At 46.9% G+C, this 19,385-nt stretch overlaps 1 protein-coding gene across 1 annotated transcript; it reads left to right on the top strand.

The window, feature by feature from the left end:
* The first annotated feature begins 1,923 nt into the window (after positions 1-1,923).
* Positions 1,924-18,168, top strand: LOC132571731 (zinc finger protein 420-like). The gene is made up of 7 exons (XM_060238527.1): positions 1,924-2,030; positions 4,462-4,943; positions 8,242-8,356; positions 12,197-12,267; positions 12,476-12,602; positions 15,213-15,332; positions 16,123-18,168. Exons 2-7 carry the CDS (start codon positions 4,521-4,523, stop codon positions 17,979-17,981), a joined length of 2,715 nt encoding a protein of 904 aa, XP_060094510.1. The 5' UTR covers positions 1,924-2,030; positions 4,462-4,520; the 3' UTR covers positions 17,982-18,168.
* Positions 18,169-19,385: the final 1,217 nt, after the last annotated feature.

Below are 19,385 nucleotides of genomic sequence, written 5' to 3'. Positions count from 1 at the left end.
CCTCTGCACAACCAACAAACTCACCAAACAATTCAACAATTACAAAAGCACATATTAGTTCACGACAGAGAGAACTAGTTTGGTGTAGTGGTGAAGTGCCTGGACTCTTATCTGGGAGAACCGGGTTTGATTCCCCACTCCTCCATGTGCACCTGCTGGAATGGCCTTGGGTCAGCCATAGCTCTGGCAGAGGTTGTCCTTGAAAGGGCAGCGGTTGTGAGAGTCTTCTCAGCCCCACCCACCTCACAGGGTGTTTGTTGTGTGGGAGGAAGATAGAGGAGATTGTGAGCTGCTCTGAGACTCTAAGCGGAGGGTGGAATATAAATCCAATGTCGTCGTCGATAGACCATACAATTAGTCCTTAGCAAAACAGGGAACAAGCTCACCAAGAATCAATCCAGTCTTTATAGCAAGCAATGCTCAGCTCATGCCAAGGAATCCTGGTGAAATAGTTGTGCAATTAATCAATGTCTCAATATATGTGGCCAATCCGCCAAAAGGTTGAAAAGAACAAGGTCGTACTGGAACACTTGTTTCGCACAGGCTTCTTTGAGCTTTTTACAACATTTTCATACCCTGGGCAAAAAACGCCATTCCATAAGAACATAAGAGAAGTCATGTTGGATCAGGCCAATGGCCCATCCAATCCAACGCTCTGTGTCACACAGTGGCCAAAATAAATAAATAAATAAATCCACACACACACACACACACTGTGGCTAATAGCCACTGATGGACCTCTGCTCCATATTTTTATCCAATCCCTTCTTGAAGCTGTCTATGCTTGTGGCCGCCACCACCTCCTGTGGCAGTGAATTCCACGTTAATCACCCTTTGGGTGAAGGACTTCCTTTTATCCCTTTTAACCTGAAGCTTGTTGCTGACTGCTCAGCAATTTCATGGAATGCCCACGAGTTCTTGTATTGTGAGAAAGGGAGAAAAGGACTTCTTTCTCTACTTTCTCCATCCCATTCCATTACAACATTGAAAGGCACTTGAAGAGTGCTAACGAAAAACAGTTACAAGTAGTTTATGTGTAACCCTTGAACAGCCTGGGTGGGATTTCCGGAGCAAGCCGATTAGGCTGATTCTACATTCAAGTTTGGGTCTGATTTTCTGCGCACTGAAATCGCCTTCTAGAAATCCGGAATATATTTTTTCATCTGCACTCAAAATTTTGCTCCTGGACTTCTCCACATTTGCTTGCTTTACTGGTGGTGGGGGGTGGGGGCAGGTTTAATAGTTCCTTTGTTCTTTCTTGAGAAACAAGTTTATTGACCTGTTTACCAGGAAAGACAATCATCTTTATGGTCCTGTGGAATGCCCCTCCTGGAAAACCCTCATTCAAAGGTAGTCTTGGAAAGTCAGGGGCAACTCCTGCTGAAAATGGTGTCAGCGCCAATTCAGGAATTTAAATGTAAATGACAGTCAAAACACGGGAGCAAGATAAGAAGTCAAGGCACATTGTAATGTAGATGACTTTGCACTAGACCTTTAATCCTGGTTTAGCCCTGTCTCCAAACTGGCATTCTGCACTAGAGTAATAGAATCAGATAAACCAACTCTATGACTCTGTGATTCTATTATTTTAGTGTAGAATGTCTGCTTGGGGGACAGAGATAAACCAGGATTAAAGGTCTAGTGTGAAATTGGTCGATCACTTTTGAAAGCGCAGCATTACTGGATCTATTGCCCAGAGTAAAATCAGCCTAAGTTGCATAGGGAGCCCTCCGCCAGCGGTCTGCCTTGCTGAAGTCCACCCCAGCGGGGTCCCGGTTCTGCTCCGTGCGGGAAGCCTCTTTTGTTGCCCGCGTCTGCAGCGCTGAAAGGGTTAAAGGGAGACGAGCTTGTTTGCTAGAGAGGCCGCGATTTGGGGGAAGAGGGTGGAGGGTCGGCGAAAGGGTTTGCTTCCGAAGCCAATCTGTGAAAGCATCTTCATTAAATTGCATGCGAATTGCTAGCCGCCCTCCGCCTTAAATGCAGCGACTGCCGTGAAGAGGTGTGCTTGCGCGGGAGAGGTGATACCTGGCGTAAGTCGTCTCAGTGTTGGAAGGCAGGAATTTTGCTAGGCGTGTGGCTTTGCTTGGGGACGGGTTAGGGCTGCCAGTCCCCGGGTGGGTGAAATAAGAAACACCGCCGTGCAGTGAGCACGCTTAAAAAAGGCTCCACAGCTTTCCAAATGCAATAGTCATTGATTTCCAGCAGTGACTTTTAAACAAAATTGATATGACTCTAAACGGAGTGCAGTGTCTACAAATTGACAAATTAGTCTTGATGCAATCGATGTTCCCTCTAAGCTGCAGATTCTGTCATTGGATCTTAAATTTGTACCATTTTGCATTCTAAACCACTCCCTACCAGATAATTATACTATACTGTCATTGGATCTTAAATTTGTACCATTTTGCATTCTAAACCACTCCCTACTGGATAATTTTACTATACTGTCACTGGATCTTAAATTTGTATCATTTTGCATTCTAAACCACTCCCTACCAGATAATTTTACTATATCAAAGATTTCAGGTTTTCACAGCTGGCATCATCATTAGGGTTTGTAGAATCTTTCGGGCTCAAGTGCCGTGTTCTACTGGAGAAAGTTTTTCTTCCAGACGTTTCGTTCTCAGCTGCGGAGAACATCCTCAGTGGCGTTGCAGCCGGAGCAGGTCAGAACGCCTGCTCCGGCTGCAACGCCACTGAGGATGTTCTCCGCAGCTGAGAACGAAACGTCTGGAAGAAAAACTTTCTCCAGTAGAACACGGCACTTGAGCCCGAAAGATTCTACAAACCCTAACTTCACTATACTGTCACTGGATCTTAAATTTGTACCATTTTGCATTCTAAACCACTCCCTACCAGATAATTTTACTGTACTGTCATTAGATCTTAAATTTGTACCAGTTTGCATTCTGAGCCACTGACTACCCGCCATGTGTGGCTTTGCTCACTGTACCGGATTCCTGGTCTGATGAAGTGTGCTTAGAGAGCACACGAAAGCTTATGTTCTGAATAAAACTAAGTTGGAAGGCTGACTACTTGGTTCTATCTGCAGAATCTTGTGAGCAAAAATTCTACTTTGTGAGCTACTGGCAATAAAGTTGTGAGCTACTGCATCAATTATTGTGCTCCTGGGCTATTTTTCCTGACCTAAGGCAAAAATGTGTGAGCTGGAGGCTAAAAATCTGTGAGCTAGCTCACGCTAACTCAGCTTAGAGGGAACACTGGATGCAGTAAATGTTGCATGCTGCAATGAATTGGTACCACTTCCTGTTGACTTTATATGCCTCTTTTCTGGCAGACACAGATTGTTCCGTAATGCTGGCATAAATGTAGAGGTAGCAGTCCTCTATTCAACAGGTGTGGCTACACGAGTCCCAGGTTTAATTCGTGTTTCATTTGCCACTTCTGCTGGCCACATATATTCTTGAATCTGGAACCCGTGCTAAGGCAACAGCTCGCATTCAGTTTGCTAACATCTCTAGTCTGCACGATTGGTTCTCCAGCCAGTGGCTTGGAGAATGCATTTAAATTTAAAGCGGCTTTCTTTCCACCTTTCTCCCTTCCCTTCCCCCATCTATTTGCCTCCCTCCCTACCTGCCTGCCTTCCTTGTGCCTCTCAAACATTTGATGTTAATGCCTTGAGACTCTCAGATATCTGATTTTTTATTCTCTGTGGCTCTTATGTTAAGCAAGTTTGGCCAGCCCTGCCATAGGGGATAATGGAAAAAGGGTATCTGGGGCTCGGGGGGGGGGGGGCTGTTTTTTGAGGATGTGGCACCAAATTTTCAGCATAGCATCTGGTGAAACTCCTCAAAACACTCCCCAAGTTTCAAAAAAGATTGGACCAGGGGGTCCAATTCTATGAGTCCCAAAAGAAGGTGCCCCTATCCTTCATTCTTTCCAATGGAGGAAAGGCATTTAAAAAGGTGTGCAGTCCCTTTAAATCTGATGGCCAAAACTCCCTTTGGAGTTCAATCATGCTTGTCACATAATTGCTCCTGGCTCCACCCCCAATGTCTCCTGGCTCCACCCCCAAAGTCCCCAGATATTTCTTGAGTCAAACTTGGCAACCATAGGAAGGGTTCAATAGCTTTAAAATATAATGTTCTGATTTTTCTGCTTAGAAAAGCTGTCTCAAAGATCGATCCAAGTGGGAAACAGAACAAAGTTGAAGTCCATTCCATGCGGCACACGAAAGCTTACTAGCTATCTATAACTCTGCTCACTGCACCCCATTTAGATTTATACCTCTCTGAGGATGCCAGCCACAGCTGCTGGCGAAACGTCAGGTTCTACAATGCCAAGACCACGGCCATGCAGGCCGGAAAATCTGCAACTAATACAACACAGACGCTCCTTCTGATCCACTTAGGTGTCTCTTGACCACAGTCAGTGATAGAACTCTGTTCTCTTTTGGGTTTTTTCTGCCTTTTTGATTTCTTTCCCTTTCTCTCTTCATAGGCAAGGGAATAAGAGTGTCATTTCTGAGTGAGAGACAACCGAAGAGAAAGGGGAAGGAGATGGAAGAGGAGAACCCAGAAGAACCTGGAACTGGCCAGAGATGGAGGAAAGGTCCTCATCCCCTCCGAGCAGGGAGTGGTGTTGAATTTTGGGAAAGAGCTGTGCTAGAGGTCGTGGCTCAAGACACTGTGACCGCTGATGAACGTAGCCAATGCTTCCGCCAGTTCCGTTATCATGAGGCCAGTGGGCCCCGAGAGGTTTGCAGCTGGCTCCATGGACTTTGCAACCAGTGGCTGAAGCCGGAGAGGCACACCAAGAAGCAGATCCTGGACCTGGTGATCCTGGAGCAGTTCCTGGCCATCCTTCCTCAGGAAATGCAACCCTGGGTCAGAGGATGTGGGCCAGAGACCAGTTCCCAGGCGCTGGCCCTGGCCGAAGGTTTCCTCCTGAGTCAGGCAGAGGAGAAGAGGCAGTCAGAACAGGTGAGGGGGTTTTATTCACTCAGTTCAAGCAGTGACCATATCCTAAGGCTTCCGCTCAGATATTTCTGTGTGTGTTTGTGTTAACTGCCACCAAGTTGCTTCCAACTTATGGCAATCCTATGAATTAATGTCATCTAAATCCTCCTATCGTTAACAGCCTTAAGAACATAAGAGAAGCCATGTTGGATCAGGCCAATGGCCCATCCAGTCCAACACTCTGTGTCACATAAGAACACAAGAGAAGTCCTGTTGGATCAGGCCAATGGCCCATCCAGTCCAACACTCTGTGTCACATAAGAACATAAGAGAAGCCATGTTGGATCAGGCTGATGGCCCATCCAGTCCAACACTGTCACACAGTGGCCAAAAAAACTAGATGCCATCGGGAGGTCCACCGGTGGGGCCAGGATGCTAGAAGCCCTCCCACTATCCGCCCCCCAAGCACCAAGAATACAGAGCACCACTGCCCCAGACATAGAGTTCCAACAATATGCTGTGGCTAATAGCCACTGATGGACCTCTGCTCCATATGTTTATCCAATCCCCTCTTGAAGCTGGCTATGCTTGTAGCTGCCACCACCTCCTGTGGCAGTGAATTCCATGTGTTAATCACCCTTTGGGTGAAGAAGTACTTCCTTTGATCAGTTCTAACCCGACTGCTTAGCAATTTTATTGAGTGCCCACGAGTTCTCATATTGTGCTTGTCACAACCTTGCACCTGGCTCCACCCCCAAAGTTTTCTGGCTCCACCCCCAAAATCTCCTGGCTTCACCTCCAAAGCCCCCAGATATCTGTAAAAACTTTCCTCCATAGGGTTGCCAGTCCCCAGGTGATGGCAGGGGATCCCCCGGTTTGGAGGCCCTCCCCCCGCTTCAGGGTCATTAGAAAGCGGGGGAAGGGAGGGAAGTGTCTGCTGGGCACTCCATTATTCCTTATGCAGACCGATTCCCATAGGATATAATGGAGAATTGATTTGCAGGTATCTGGGACTCTGGGGTGGGCTGTTTTTTTTTTTAGGTAGAGGCACCAAATTTGCAGCATAGCATCCAGTGCCTCTCTCCAAAATGCCCTCCAAGTTTCAAAAGGATTGGACTACGGGGTCCAATTCTATGAGTCCCCAAACAAGGTGCCCCTATTCTTCATTATTCCAAATGGAGGAAAGGCATTTAAAAGGAGCATCTTCCTCCCTCACAGCAGACACCCTGTGAGGTGGGTAGGGCTAAGAGGGCTCTCACAGCAGCTGCCCTTTCAAGGGCAACCTCTGCCAGAGCGATGGCTGACCCAAGGCCATTCCAGCAGGTGCAAGTGGAGGAGTGGGGAATCAAACCCGGTTCTCCCAGATAAGAGTGTGCACACTGAACCACTACACCAAACTGGCAGTTGTTTCAAGGCTTCACTGTTATCTGACTATCACCCGCATACCTCAAATTGTTATTATTCCTTCCACCAGTCTTCACTTCATCTTCATCTAAATCTAATCTAGTTTTTCTTATGGTATGTCCTGCATATAGAGTGAGGAGACTGGGAGATAAAATACATTGTAGTCCGACACCATTGCCAATTTGGAGACCGTTCTGTTTCTCCATATTCTCTCCTAACAGTGCCTTCTTGTCCAGAGTACAGGTTGTATATCAAAGCAGTCAGATGCTGTGGCATACTCATTTCCAGGCCTTTTTTGTTTGTAGCAGAAACTTCTTTGCATATTAGAAGAAGAGCCTGTAAGAAGAGCCCTGTAAGCTCTTGGAGGATTCGCTACATCAGGGGGTTGTAGGCTAATATGCAAAGGAGTTCCTGCTACAAAAAAACCCAAACCCTGCCCGTTTCTTTTAAAACCACCTGTGGCTTTTCATGATCCACACAGTCTAAATCTTTGCTGAAATCTATGAAACAGAAGCTGATTTTCTTCTGAAATTCTCTCATGCACTCCCAACAGCTGACCTAAATGCCATTCTTTTCTGAATCCAGCGTGAACTTCTGGCATTTCTTGTTCCCTAAATGGCAACAGTCTTCATTTTGGTGTAGTGGTTAAGTGTGTGGACTCTTAAATGGGAGAACCGGGTTTGATTCCCCACTCCTCCACTTGCACCTGCTGGAATGGCCTTGGGTCAACCATAGCTCTGGCAGAGGTTGTCCTTGAAAGGGCAGCTGCTGTGAGAGCCCTCTCCAGCCCCACCCACCTCACAGGGTGTCTGTTGTGGGGGAGGAAGGGAAAGGAGATTGTAGGCTGCTCTGAGCCACTGTCCTTGAAAGGGCAGCTGCTGTGAGAGCCCTCTCAGCCCCACCCACCTCACAGGGTGTCTGTTGTGGGGGAGGAAGGGAAAGGAGATTGTAGGCCGCTCTGAGCCACTGTCCTTGAAAGGGCAGCTGCTGTGAGAGCCCTCTCAGCCCCACCCACCTCACAGGGTGTCTGTTGTGGGGGAGGAAGGGAAAGGAGATTGTAGGCCGCTCTGAGCCACTGTCCTTGAAAGGGCAGCTGCTGTGAGAGCCCTCTCAGCCCCACCCACCTCACAGGGCGTCTGTTGTGGGGGAGGAAGGGAAAGGAGATTGTAGGCACTCTGAGCCTCTGTCCTTGAAAGGGCAGCTGCTGTGAGAGCCCTCTCCAGCCCCACCCACCTCACAGGGTGTCTGTTGTGGGGGAGGAAGGTAAAGGAGATTGTGAGCCGCTCTGAGACTCTTCGGAGTGGAGGGCGGGATATAAATCCAGTATCTTCTTCTTCTTCTTCATTTTTTGCGAAGGTCTAGAACAGGGGTGGCCAAACTTGCTCAGTGTAAGAGCCACATAAAATAAACATCAGATGATTGAGAGCCACAAGACGCGGGCGTCAGATGTTTGAGAGCCGCAAGACAGGAAGGAAGGGAGGCAAATAGACGGGGACGGAGAGGTGGAAAGAAAGCAACTCCGACTTTAAATGCAATTCTCCAGGTGATTTAAAGAGAGAAATGCCTTCTCCAAGTCAGCTGATGAGGCAGTGGGGGCTTTGAAAGCCACACAATGTGTGTGAAAGAGCCATATGCGGCTCCTGAGCCACAGTCTGGCTACCCCTGGTCGAGTAGTTGCTGCAGTCTTTAATGTCTCCTCCATTTGGAACTGGAATGTGCAGTGAGTTTTCCTTAGATATTTCTACCTCTAGATATTTCACTAGGCTGGGAAGAAAAACCCAAACCTCATTCTTAGGCCTGTGTTTGAAGCAGCTCTGATGGTGGATGCAGGGATGACCGAGTCTGGGAGTGTGCCAGGATCCATCTCCTCTGCCTGCTCCATTCCGTCTCTTATTAGTCTCCCTTGCTGTCGTTTCAGATGCGGGGACAAACCGTGAAGACAGAGGTGAAGCTCTCTGAGGCAGGAGGAGCTCCATCGGAGGAAAGTCAGGCGGTTCAGACCCAGGAACGTGCCCACGATGCCCTGTCGAGTGGTAAGGGTGCCTCCTGCCCAGATGGGATGAGGGGACCTAGTGGAGTTGCTGGGCAGGAGGTTCAGGACAGGAGAAAAGGGGGATACTTTTGCAGACGACATCGAATGGAGTTCTGGGACGTGGTTCCAGAGGGTGTAGTCATGGCCACTCCACTTCAAGGGGAAGTGGATGGATTCACGGAAGACAATTCCGTTCTTATTTACCTTCATTAAATATGCATCTCTCACCTTCCTTCCATGGTGGCTCAAAAAAGAAAAGGAAGGGCCGAGGCCTGGATAGGCCAGGTGAACCCGATCTTGTCAGATCTTGGAAGCTTAGCAGGGTCGACAACTCTGGTTAGTACTTGGATGGGAGTCCTCCTTGAAATACCAGCAGTCAGGAGATGGGAGTAGGCTTTATTCAGCTATCTCCCTGAATATCCTTCTCATGTCTTCAGTAGGGATCAGTCAACAGAGGTAGCCATGGCTTTCAGGTGTAAAGACACATGCACACACGGAAGGAAGGAAGGAAGGAAGGAAGGAAGGAAGGAAGGAAGGAAGGAAGGAAGGAAGGAAGGAAGGAAGGAAGGAAGGAAGGAAGGTGGATGGAGGATGGATGGAGGATGGATGGATGGATGATGGATGGATGGATGGATGGATGGATGGATGATGGATGGATGATGGATGGATGATGGATGGATGGATGGATGGATGGATGGATGATGGATGGATGGATGATGGATGGATGGATGGATAGATGAATGGATGGATGGATGGATGGATGGATGGAGAGAGGGAGGAGAAAGAGAGAGAGAAAGATGAGGTGGAGGAAGAGAGAAGGGAGGGAGGGAGGAAAAATGGATGAGGCAGGGAGAGGAAGAAGTGGAAAGAAAGCAATTTTAATTTTAAAAGTCAGATCTTTGAGAGCCACAAGACATGAAGTCAATTTAGGAAGGAAGGAAGGAATAACAGATAGGGCAGGGGGAGGAAGAAGTGGAAAGAAAGCAATTTTAATTTTAAAAGTCAGATCTTTGAGAGCCGCAAGGCATGAAGTCAGATGTAGGGAGGGAGGGAGGGAGGAAAAGATAATTCTGGGTGCAGCTGTTAGCCCTGGTGAATAAATGGACTGTTTACATTCCCCTGACCAGGACGGCCCAGGCTGGCCCAATCTCCTTAGATCTCAGAAGCCAAGCAGGCTCAGCCCTGCTTAGTTCTTGCACGGGAGACCACCAAAGAAGTCCAGAGTTGCTATGCAGAAGCAGGCAAAGGCATACCAAATCTGAAGGTCTCTTGGCTTGAATAACTGTGGATCTTGGCTTGAATAACTCTAAGTCGGCTATGACTTGTGCACACTTTACGAAGCCGCAGACACCATGTTTTTGGACAGCATACCTCTGAAACCCCATCATTAGGGGGCAATAATTTGGATGTGCTTAAAGGGGTAACTGGCAAGCCAAAGTCAGAAAGAGGATACTGGACTAAGGATGCTAGGCCAAGTTCGGTGTAGTGGTTAAGTGTGCAGACTCTTATCTGGGAGAACCGGGTTTGATTCCCCCACTCCTCCACTTGCAGCTGTTAGCATGGCCTTGGGTCAGCCATAGCTCTCCTTAGGAGTTGTCCTTGAAAGGGCAGCTTCTGGGAGAGCTCTCTCAGCCCCACCCACCTCACAGAGTGTCTGTTGTGGGGGAGGAAGATAAAAGGAGATTGTAAGCCACTGAGTCTCTGATTCAGAGAGAAGGGCGGGGTATAAATCTGCAGTCTTCTTCTTCTTCTTCTTGGTACCCCTATAAGGCTTGAGTGTGGAGCATGGGGTGGACAGGAAGTCATGCCAACGTCTCCTCCAGCCTAATGCCTGGATGCGAGATCACAGCTTCAGCAGTTGCCCTGGACACCCATCGGTAGTACCCTAAAGTTTCCAGAGCAGAGCAAATGCACTAAAAATCACATGTGAGTTTTGGGCTGGATGTGATGGTGACGTGTTGTGGAACATTGTTTCTAGCTCCTCTCTTTTTCTCCTGCCTGACCAGAGTCCAGGGTGGGAGGGCCAAAAAGGTGGGAGAATGGTGTGCCTGAGCTTTTGGTCTCATCCAAAACGGATGTTGCAACCTTTGGAGCGCCAAGGTTCAGGGTGCACATTTCAAGTCTCGCAGAAAGATTTGCAACATTAATAATACCTGAGGCTCAGGACTACCTGGTGCTTCTCTTCCACCTCTCACACATACAAGAACGTAAGAGAAGCCCTGTTGGATCAGGCCAATGGCCCATCTAGTCTAACACTCTGTGTCACATAAGAACAGAAGAGAAGCCATGTTGGATCAGGCCAATGGGCCATCCAGTCCAACACTCTGTGTCACATAAGAACATAAGAGAAGCCATGTTGGATCAGGCCAATGGCCCATCCAGTTCAACACTCTGTGTCACGTAAGAACATAAGAGAAGCCATGTTGGATCAGGCCAATGGGCCATCCAGTCCAACACTCTGTGTCACATAAGAACAGAAGAGAAGCCATGTTGGATCAGGCCAATGGGCCATCCAGTCCAACACTCTGTGTCACGTAAGAACAGAAGAGAAGCCATGTTGGATCAGGCCAATGGCCCATCCAGTTCAACACTCTGTGTCACATAAGAACATAAGAGAAGCCATGTTGGATCAGGCCAATGGCCCATCCAGTTCAACACTCTGTGTCACGTAAGAACATAAGAGAAGCCATGTTGGATCAGGCCAATGGGCCATCCAGTTCAACACTCTGTGTCACATAAGAACAGAAGAGAAGCCATGTTGGATCAGGCCAATGGGCCATCCAGTCCAACACTCTGTGTCACATAAGAACAGAAGAGAAGCCATGTTGGATCAGGCCAATGGGCCATCCAGTCCAACACTCTGTGTCACATAAGAACAGAAGAGAAGCCATGTTGGATCAGGCCAATGGCCCATCCAGTTCAACACTCTGTGTCACGTAAGAACATAAGAGAAGCCATGTTGGATCAGGCCAATGGCCCATCCAGTCCAACACTCTGTGTCACATAAGAACAGAAGAGAAGCCATGTTGGATCAGGCCAATGGCCCATCCAGTCCAACACTCTTTGTCACGTAAGAACATAAGAGAAGCCATGTTGGATCAGGCCAATGGCCCATCCAGTTCAACACTCTGTGTCACGTAAGAACATAAGAGAAGCCATGTTGGATCAGGCCAGTGGGCCATCCAGTCCAACACTCTGTGTCACGTAAGAACATAAGAGAAGCCATGTTGGATCAGGCCAGTGGGCCATCCAGTCCAACACTCTGTGTCACATAAGAACAGAAGAGAAGCCATGTTGGATCAGGCCAATGGGCCATCCAGTCCAACACTCTGTGTCACATAAGAACAGAAGAGAAGCCATGTTGGATCAGGCCAATGGCCCATCCAGTTCAACACTCTGTGTCACGTAAGAACATAAGAGAAGCCATGTTGGATCAGGCCAATGGCCCATCCAGTCCAACATTCTGTGTCACATAAGAACATAAGAGAAGCCATGTTGGATCAGGCCTATGGCCCATCCAGTCCAACATTCTGTGTCACATAAGAACATAGGAGAAGTCATGTTGGGTCAGACCAATGGCCCATCCAGTCCCACACTCTGTGTCACACAGTGGCCAAAAAACCCAAACAAACCAGGTGCCATCAGGAGGTCCATCAGTGAGGCCAGAACACTAGAAGCCCTCCCACTGTTGCCCCCCCCCCATAACACCTTTCATTGCAGATTTTTTAGAGCATAAAGAAGACACTCTGGGAACAGGGATGCATGAAGCAGAATTCAAAGAAGCAAACAGTGTAGGAATTTGAGATTAACATTAATCCTTCCAATTTTGTCTCCATTTCAGGCATTGAAGAGAAGTTGCCAAACCCTCGTCTTTGCCAAGGAGTGGAAACGGCTGCTTCACTTCTGGTCCAGGTAGGAGGAAAAGATGGGGGAGAACCAGGGCCCTCCTTCTTTCTCAAGTAGGCTTTTGGTCCTGCTGACTGAGGAGAGGGAGGCTCTGAACCCCACTCTCTTCACACATGCCAACCTCTACATCCTGCCCCCTCCCAGAATGCCCCTGTGGAGAGTGTAACCTCTGCCTGGAATGATCTCTGATGATGGAATGTTCTTTTTCTTTCAGTCTCCCTTTTCCTTTGAGGAGGTGGCCGTGTCTTTCACGGAGGCCGAGTGGGCCCTGCTAGATCCAGGCCAAAGAGCTCTCCACTGGGAAGTCATGCTGGAGAACTATGGGAGCGTGACCTCCCTAGGTAAGGATCTTTCATAGGTGCTGTCACGTTCTCAGGGTGCAGGCAGGCAGGAGTCCAAAGCCAGTCCAAGGTCAAAGTCCAGGAAGTCAAGCAAGAGCCAAGTCACCAATGCAGGATCACAAACCAGAATCAGAAGTCAATGTCCAAAAGCCAAAAGGTCAAGGTGCCAAGGAAATCAAGCAGGTCAGGATCAGGAAGGAGCGTGGATGCAAGCCAGAGAATAGACTTGTTGCTTCCACAAGGTTACCAGGTACTGGGTGGGAGCTATATGGGAGTCTCAATCAGCTTACTCCCTAGGTGGCAGTGACTCTGCTAGAACTCAGGGCTGAGAGATCTGAAGCATCGGCGTGCCTCATGTCTTCACTCTGAAAGTTCTTTCTGGAGCCTGCTTCGAACTCTTGAGATGGGAGGAGGAGAGCCTGGAGGAGATTGATTGTCAACATTTGACACTGGTGCCTGGAGAGTGATTGATGGGCCAGCTGCTGTTTGTTCAGCTGAGGAACTGACTGGCAACTCTTCCAGGTCTGTTAACCCTTCCAGCTCCTCCTCATCAGGGCTCATGACAGATGCCAAAGGTGTGAATTGCTGCCATTGGAATGATGCATAAATCAAAATATTGGAAAGCATCATGTGTTTGTGAGGCCTGCCCAGCTACTGGCCCCTTCCTAGGGGCCTCAAGGAGATTGGTTGGTAGTGAAAGGATGTTTAGCATGGCTAGATAGACTGACCAAAGGCACCTGGCTGGCTCAGGAGAAACTGAGGCCAGTATTCTGGCCATCACCCAAGCCATGTGACCGAGGCAGGGATGAGAGACCCTCAGAAAGACTTCGGAAGGGGTCCGATCTCAATTTCTCAGTTGCAAGCTTTGACAGAATTCCAAGACAAAGCAGGTTTTAAAATGCTGGTTGGGACAGAGAGTCAGGAAAATTATGAATTAATCTCCCCTGGAGATAAGAGCTTATGGAATTGGCTGCTCTACTCGCTCCCTGATTGGCCAGCAGCAGCTTTGAGTACAGATAAAACAGCCAAACTTGATAGAAAAAAAAATCATTCTCCTTTTGAGTCATTTTTTGGTCTTTGTCTGAGAGAATTTGGCTTCTGAGGGAAGAGGCTTTGGGAGTCCGGGAATTGTCAGAAAAGTACTTTTAGAAAGGGAAGAAGGGGGACTCCATTGACTTAAGACAGATTAAAACTACCCTGAGGGAGAATTCAGATTTTCAGTCAAGAAAGCTACAACACTGCTTTTTGCAGATGTATAACACTGGAGGAGGAATTTTTAGGAGGTTTTAGGAGCTAGAGAGAGCTCCCGGACAAGCCAAATAGGAAAAGGAGTTATTCCTTCTTTGAGACAAGAAGAATAACTTCTGGCCAGTAGAAAGGGGTTGGGAAGAGAACCTTGGTTTGTGATAAAGAGGAAGAACTCAAACACCTCAAGAGCAGTGTTCCTTCTAAGCTGAGTTAGTGTGAGCTAGCTCACAGGTTTTTAGCCTCCAGCTCACACATTTTTGTCTAAGCTCAGGAAAAATGACCCCAGAGCAAACTAATTTATGCAGTGCTCATAACATTAACACCAGTAGCTCACAAAGTAGAATTTTTGCTCACAAGACTCCACAACTTAGTGGGAGTATTGGCCCCAAGCAAACTAATTTATGCAGTAGCCAAATCACTTGCTCACAGTTTTTATGCCAATAACTCACAAAGTAGATTTTTTTGCTCACAAGACTCCACAGCAGGGGTGGCCAGTGGTAACTCTCCAGACTTTTTTTGCCTACAACTCCCACCAGCCCCAGCCAGCATGGCCAACGGCTGGGGCTGATGGGAGTTGTAGGCAAAAAAAAACATCTGGAGAGCTACCATTGGCCACCCCTGGCTTAGAGGGAGTATTGATTAGAATTACACAAACGACAGTGAATACACAGTCAATTAGTTTATGTAACGTTACAGAGATATAAAGTTAGCACACTAACAAAATGTGTTTGTAACAAAGAGAGATGACATTTCATGTCCTAGAAAAGCAATTTTTGTATTGACTACACTTATTAAAGAAGGGCTACAGATGTACCACTTAAGGTAGCCAAAGGAAAAGACTCTCAAGCTTGTTGCCAAATGCATCAATACCACCCAAATGTGTGTGAGCAGGTATGTAGAATTGTCACTGATATCCCCATAGTAGGTGAACACTCAAAGGTAGAAGCAGAAAACTCATCCTCCAGTTAAAGACAATTTCATAAACGAGTACTTCTTAAACTCACTTCTCACTGTAGTTAATGCAGAACCTGACGTGGATAGAAAAACATTTTAAATAACATGGGCCCAGCTTGCAATAGTAAGCAAAGTTTCTTCCCTTTAGAGGTTCTTGAACGACACACAGTTGTTAAAAAAAATTGGTTATTAATTCAGTGCAATACTTTTATTTGTGATAGGTAGACACACATTGATATTGTATAACTTTGTTATCTACGGGAGGGCCTGGCAGGGATAAGATGTGACCAGCAGCTCAGTTTGGGAAGACAGGTGATCTGATAGCACAAATGCACACCCAGTTATGAGGAGTGCCTGACTGGTACCTTGGCTCCTTGCCTGGGTGCTGATTGAAACTCTTTATTCCAGCAGCAGATATAGAGGACACAGCTGGGGAATTCCAGGGGTTCTCTTTGGGAAAAGTCAAGAATGAAGATGCGGAAGGACAATTCAGAGATGAACCACAGAGGCAGGAGGGAAGCCGCACAGGTAAGAGGACGCTTGAGCCCATTTCTTGCCAAGGAGGGGGGTTTACGTGAAATGCCAGTCGAAGAAGAAAGTTCAGTCAAAAACACAAGGAACAAAGGCCTCCATCCTAACCAGAGAATCCGCTCCAGGGGGAATGAAAGCGTCACCTTTGCAAAGACCTTCAGTCAGAGAATAAATGTCATTTTGCCGACACAAATTCCCTTAGGACAGAAACTGTCTAATTGCTTGCAGTGTGGAAAGAGCTTTAGTCAGAAGTGAGTCCTTACTTCACATTAAAAAGACAAACAAGTAGGGAGCCATTTAAATGGTCAGAGTCCAAAACAAGTGTCTCTCATACAAGATGCTTAATGTACTTGTATATATTGTATATAGAGCCCCGTGGTACAGAGTGGTAAAGCTGCAGTGCTGCAGTCTGAGCTCTCTGCTCACGACCCGAGTTCGATCCCAGCGGAAGCTGGGTTCAGGTAGCTGGCTCCAGGTCGACTCAGCCTTCCATCCTTCCGAGGTTGGTAAAACGAGTACCCAGCTTGCTGGGGGTGGGTGGGTGGGAAGTGTAGATGACTGGTGAATGCAATGGCAAACCACCCCGTAAAAAGTCTGCTGTGAAAACAGCGTGAGGCAACATCACCCCAGAGTCAGAAATGACTGGTGCTTGCACAGGGGACTGCCTTTACCTTTATATTATTGTACACTTCCGTGTAAAGAAGGAAGAAGCTGCTGAAATATTTGGACTGCAGATGGGAATTTAGGTACAGATCAGACTATAACAGGATCTCTTTTTCTATTTCAGCAGGGGATGATCAGAGAATTGGGGAGGATGAGGAACTGCATCCTCAGTTGGTGGATGAAGCCAAGAAGGAAGACCTGAGAGCAAACTTCAGAAATCAAGTTGGATCCAAGAGGCAGAAAAGAAGCCACATGGTCAAAAAGAGGGGTAAACCCATTCCTTGCCAAGGCGGGGATTTCCGTGAAGTAATTCACATGGTGAAAGAAACATACGAGTGCTTGGCGTGTGAAGTGAACTTCTCAGATCAATCCCAGTATAATGCCCACTCACAAATCCACAATGGAAAGAAAACCCATCAGTGCCTGGATTGTGGAAAGACCATGATACGCAGAGCAGAGCTCCTTAGGCATCAAAGAACACATACAGGAGAGAAACCTTATGTCTCCTCAGACTGTGGCATGAGATTCTCAGAGAAATCCAACTGCTTTTGGTGCGGAAAGTACTTCAGATGCAGCTCACAGCGTCTTCGGCACCAAAGTATCCACAGAGGGGCGAAGCCTTTTGAATGCTCACAGTGTGGGAAGAGATTCAGTCAGAATGGTGCTCTTCAACAACATCTAAGAACCCACACAGGGGAGAAGCCTTTTGAATGCTCAGAGTGTGGAAAGAGGTTCAGTCAGAGAGGCAACCTTCAACTACACCTAAGAACCCACACAGGGGAGAAACCTTTTGAATGTTCGGAATGTGGAAAGAGATTCACTCACAGTGGCCATTTTCAAAATCATCTAAGAACCCACACAGGAGAGAAACCTTTTGAATGTTCAGTCTGTGGAAAGGGATTCAGTCAGAGTTGCCATCTTCAAATTCATCTAAGAATCCACACAGGTGAGAAGCCTTTTGAATGTTCAGAGTGTGGAAAGAAATACAGTGACAGAAGTACTCTTCAAAATCATCTAAGAACCCACACCGGGGAGAAGCCGTTTGAATGCTCAGAGTGTAGGAAGAGATTCACTGATGGAAGCACTCTTCAAAATCATCTAAGAACACACACAGGGGAGAAGCCTTTTGAATGTTCAGTGTGTGGGAAGGGATTCCGTCAGAATAGCCATCTTCAGATTCATGTAAGAACCCACACAGGGGAGAAGCCTTTTGAATGTTCAGTGTGTGAAAAAAGATTCAATACGAGTGGTAGTCTTCAACTGCATCAAAGAATTCACACAGGGGAGAAGCCGTTTGAATGCTCAGAGTGTGGAAAGAAATTTAGTAGGAGTGGCCATCTTCAATTGCACCAAAGAACCCATACAGGGGAAAAACCTTTTGAATGCTCAGAGTGTCGAAAAAAATTCAGTACAAGTGGTAATCTTCAGCTGCATCAAAGAACCCACACAGGGGAGAAGCCGTTTGAATGCTTAGAATGTGGGAAGAAATTTAGTAGGAGTGGCCATCTTCATCTGCACCAAAGAACCCACACAGGGGAGAAGCCATTTGAATGCTCAGAGTGTGGAAAGAAATTCATTACCAATCTTAGTCTTCAACTGCATCAAAGAACCCACACAGGGGAGAAGCCGTTTGAATGCTTAGAGTGTGGAAAGAAATTCAGTAGGAGTGGCCATCTTCAACTGCACCAAAGAACCCACACAAGGGAGAAGCCTTTTGAATGCTCTGTGTGTGAAAAGAAATTTAGTGCGAGTGGTAGCCTTCAGCTGCATCAAAGAATCCACACAGGGGAGAAGCCGTTTGAATGCTCAGAGTGTGGAAAGAAATTTAGTAGAAGTGACCACCTTCAACTGCACCAAAGAACCCACACTGGGGAGAAACCTTTTGAATGTTCACAGTGTGGAAAGAAATTCAGGCTGAGCGGCCACCTTCAAAATCATCTAAGAATCCACACAAAAAGAAACCACAACCACCTAACTGTTTAGCCCAGAGGTGTCAAGTGCATTTGTTACGAGGGCTGGAGCTGACATAAAAGTCACTTTGTCAAACCAGGCCATATGTGCCATAAAATGTAATACCAGGTACCAGAGATATAAACTTCAGAAAGGACACAGGCAAACGCAATTAACAATATTATTATTTTTACTCAAAATACAAACATGCTTAAAAATATTAAGAGCTGTTTCCTTTATTTAACAGTCTTTGATAACTGACACCTCTTGCTCTGAATTATTGTAGCTGGAGTCATTGTCTGTGCTGTAGCAGTCTTGAGTATGCTGTTCAGGAGTGTATCTGTAAGCTTGGAATGTACTTGTGATTTATGGGGATTAATTACAGAAAAGGGCTGTTCAAAGACATATGTTGTCCCAAACAGAGACGGAATTTTAGGTGTGAAAGCTTTTAAGTTGGCGGTAATCTGGCCCTCAAAACTGGTAAAATTTGCCATATCGCATCGAAGACGTCATCTCATGGGCAGTGTTCCCTCTTAGCTGAGTTAGTGTGAGCTAGCTCACAGTTTTTTAGCCTCTGGCTCACACGTTTTTGTCTTAGCTCAGGAAAAATGGAAACTCAGGGAAAAAAAACTAATTTATGCAGTAGTTCACAACTTTCATGCCAGTAGCTCATGATGCAGAATTTTTCCTCACAACACTCCACTGCTTAAAGGGAGTATTGCTCATGGGGCACCTGTTTTAAGTAGAAACACAAGATGCTTTTTAAAATAATGGGCGTGGAGTTTATCTGTGCCTCATCTAACTCCCCAACGGGAACTCAGTGTGGCTTACGACATTTTATAGGGTTGAGAGAACGTAGTGGGCCCAAGTTTTCATAAGCAAGTTTTCAGGCAGAACGACATTGGAACTTGGCTCTCCCTGATCCTAGTCGAATGCTTTAAATGGTATAGCATTCTGGCTGCTGGTACAAATTGTGTCACATAAGAATGACTACAGAGACTGTCTGAACCCGGTTGAAAAACAAGTTTGGGACTTGAAAAGGAGCACTTCAAAAGACACCAGAGCCAGTTTGGTGTAGCAGTTAAGTATGCGGACTCTTATCTGGGAGAACCGGGTTTGATTCCCCACTCCTCCACTTGCAGCTGCTGGAATGGCCTTGGGTCAGCCATAGGTCTCGCAGGATTGTCCTTGAAAGGGCAGCTTCTGTCGGAGCTTTCTCAGCCCACCCACCTCACAGGGTGTCTGTTGTGGGAGAAGAAGATACAAGGAGATTGTAAGCCGCTCTGAAGCTCTGATTCAGAGAGAAGGAAAAGGAAAAATCCCCTGTGAAAGCACCAGTCATTTCCAACTCTGGGGTGACGTTGCTTTCACAACATTTTCATGGCAGAGTTTTTACTGGGTGGTTTGCCATTGCCTTCCCCAGTCATCTACACTTTC

Source organism: Heteronotia binoei, chromosome 5, assembly GCF_032191835.1.
Source record: "Heteronotia binoei isolate CCM8104 ecotype False Entrance Well chromosome 5, APGP_CSIRO_Hbin_v1, whole genome shotgun sequence".
Taxonomy (NCBI): domain Eukaryota; kingdom Metazoa; phylum Chordata; class Lepidosauria; order Squamata; family Gekkonidae; genus Heteronotia; species Heteronotia binoei.
This window is presented reverse-complemented; position numbering and strand designations above follow the sequence as displayed.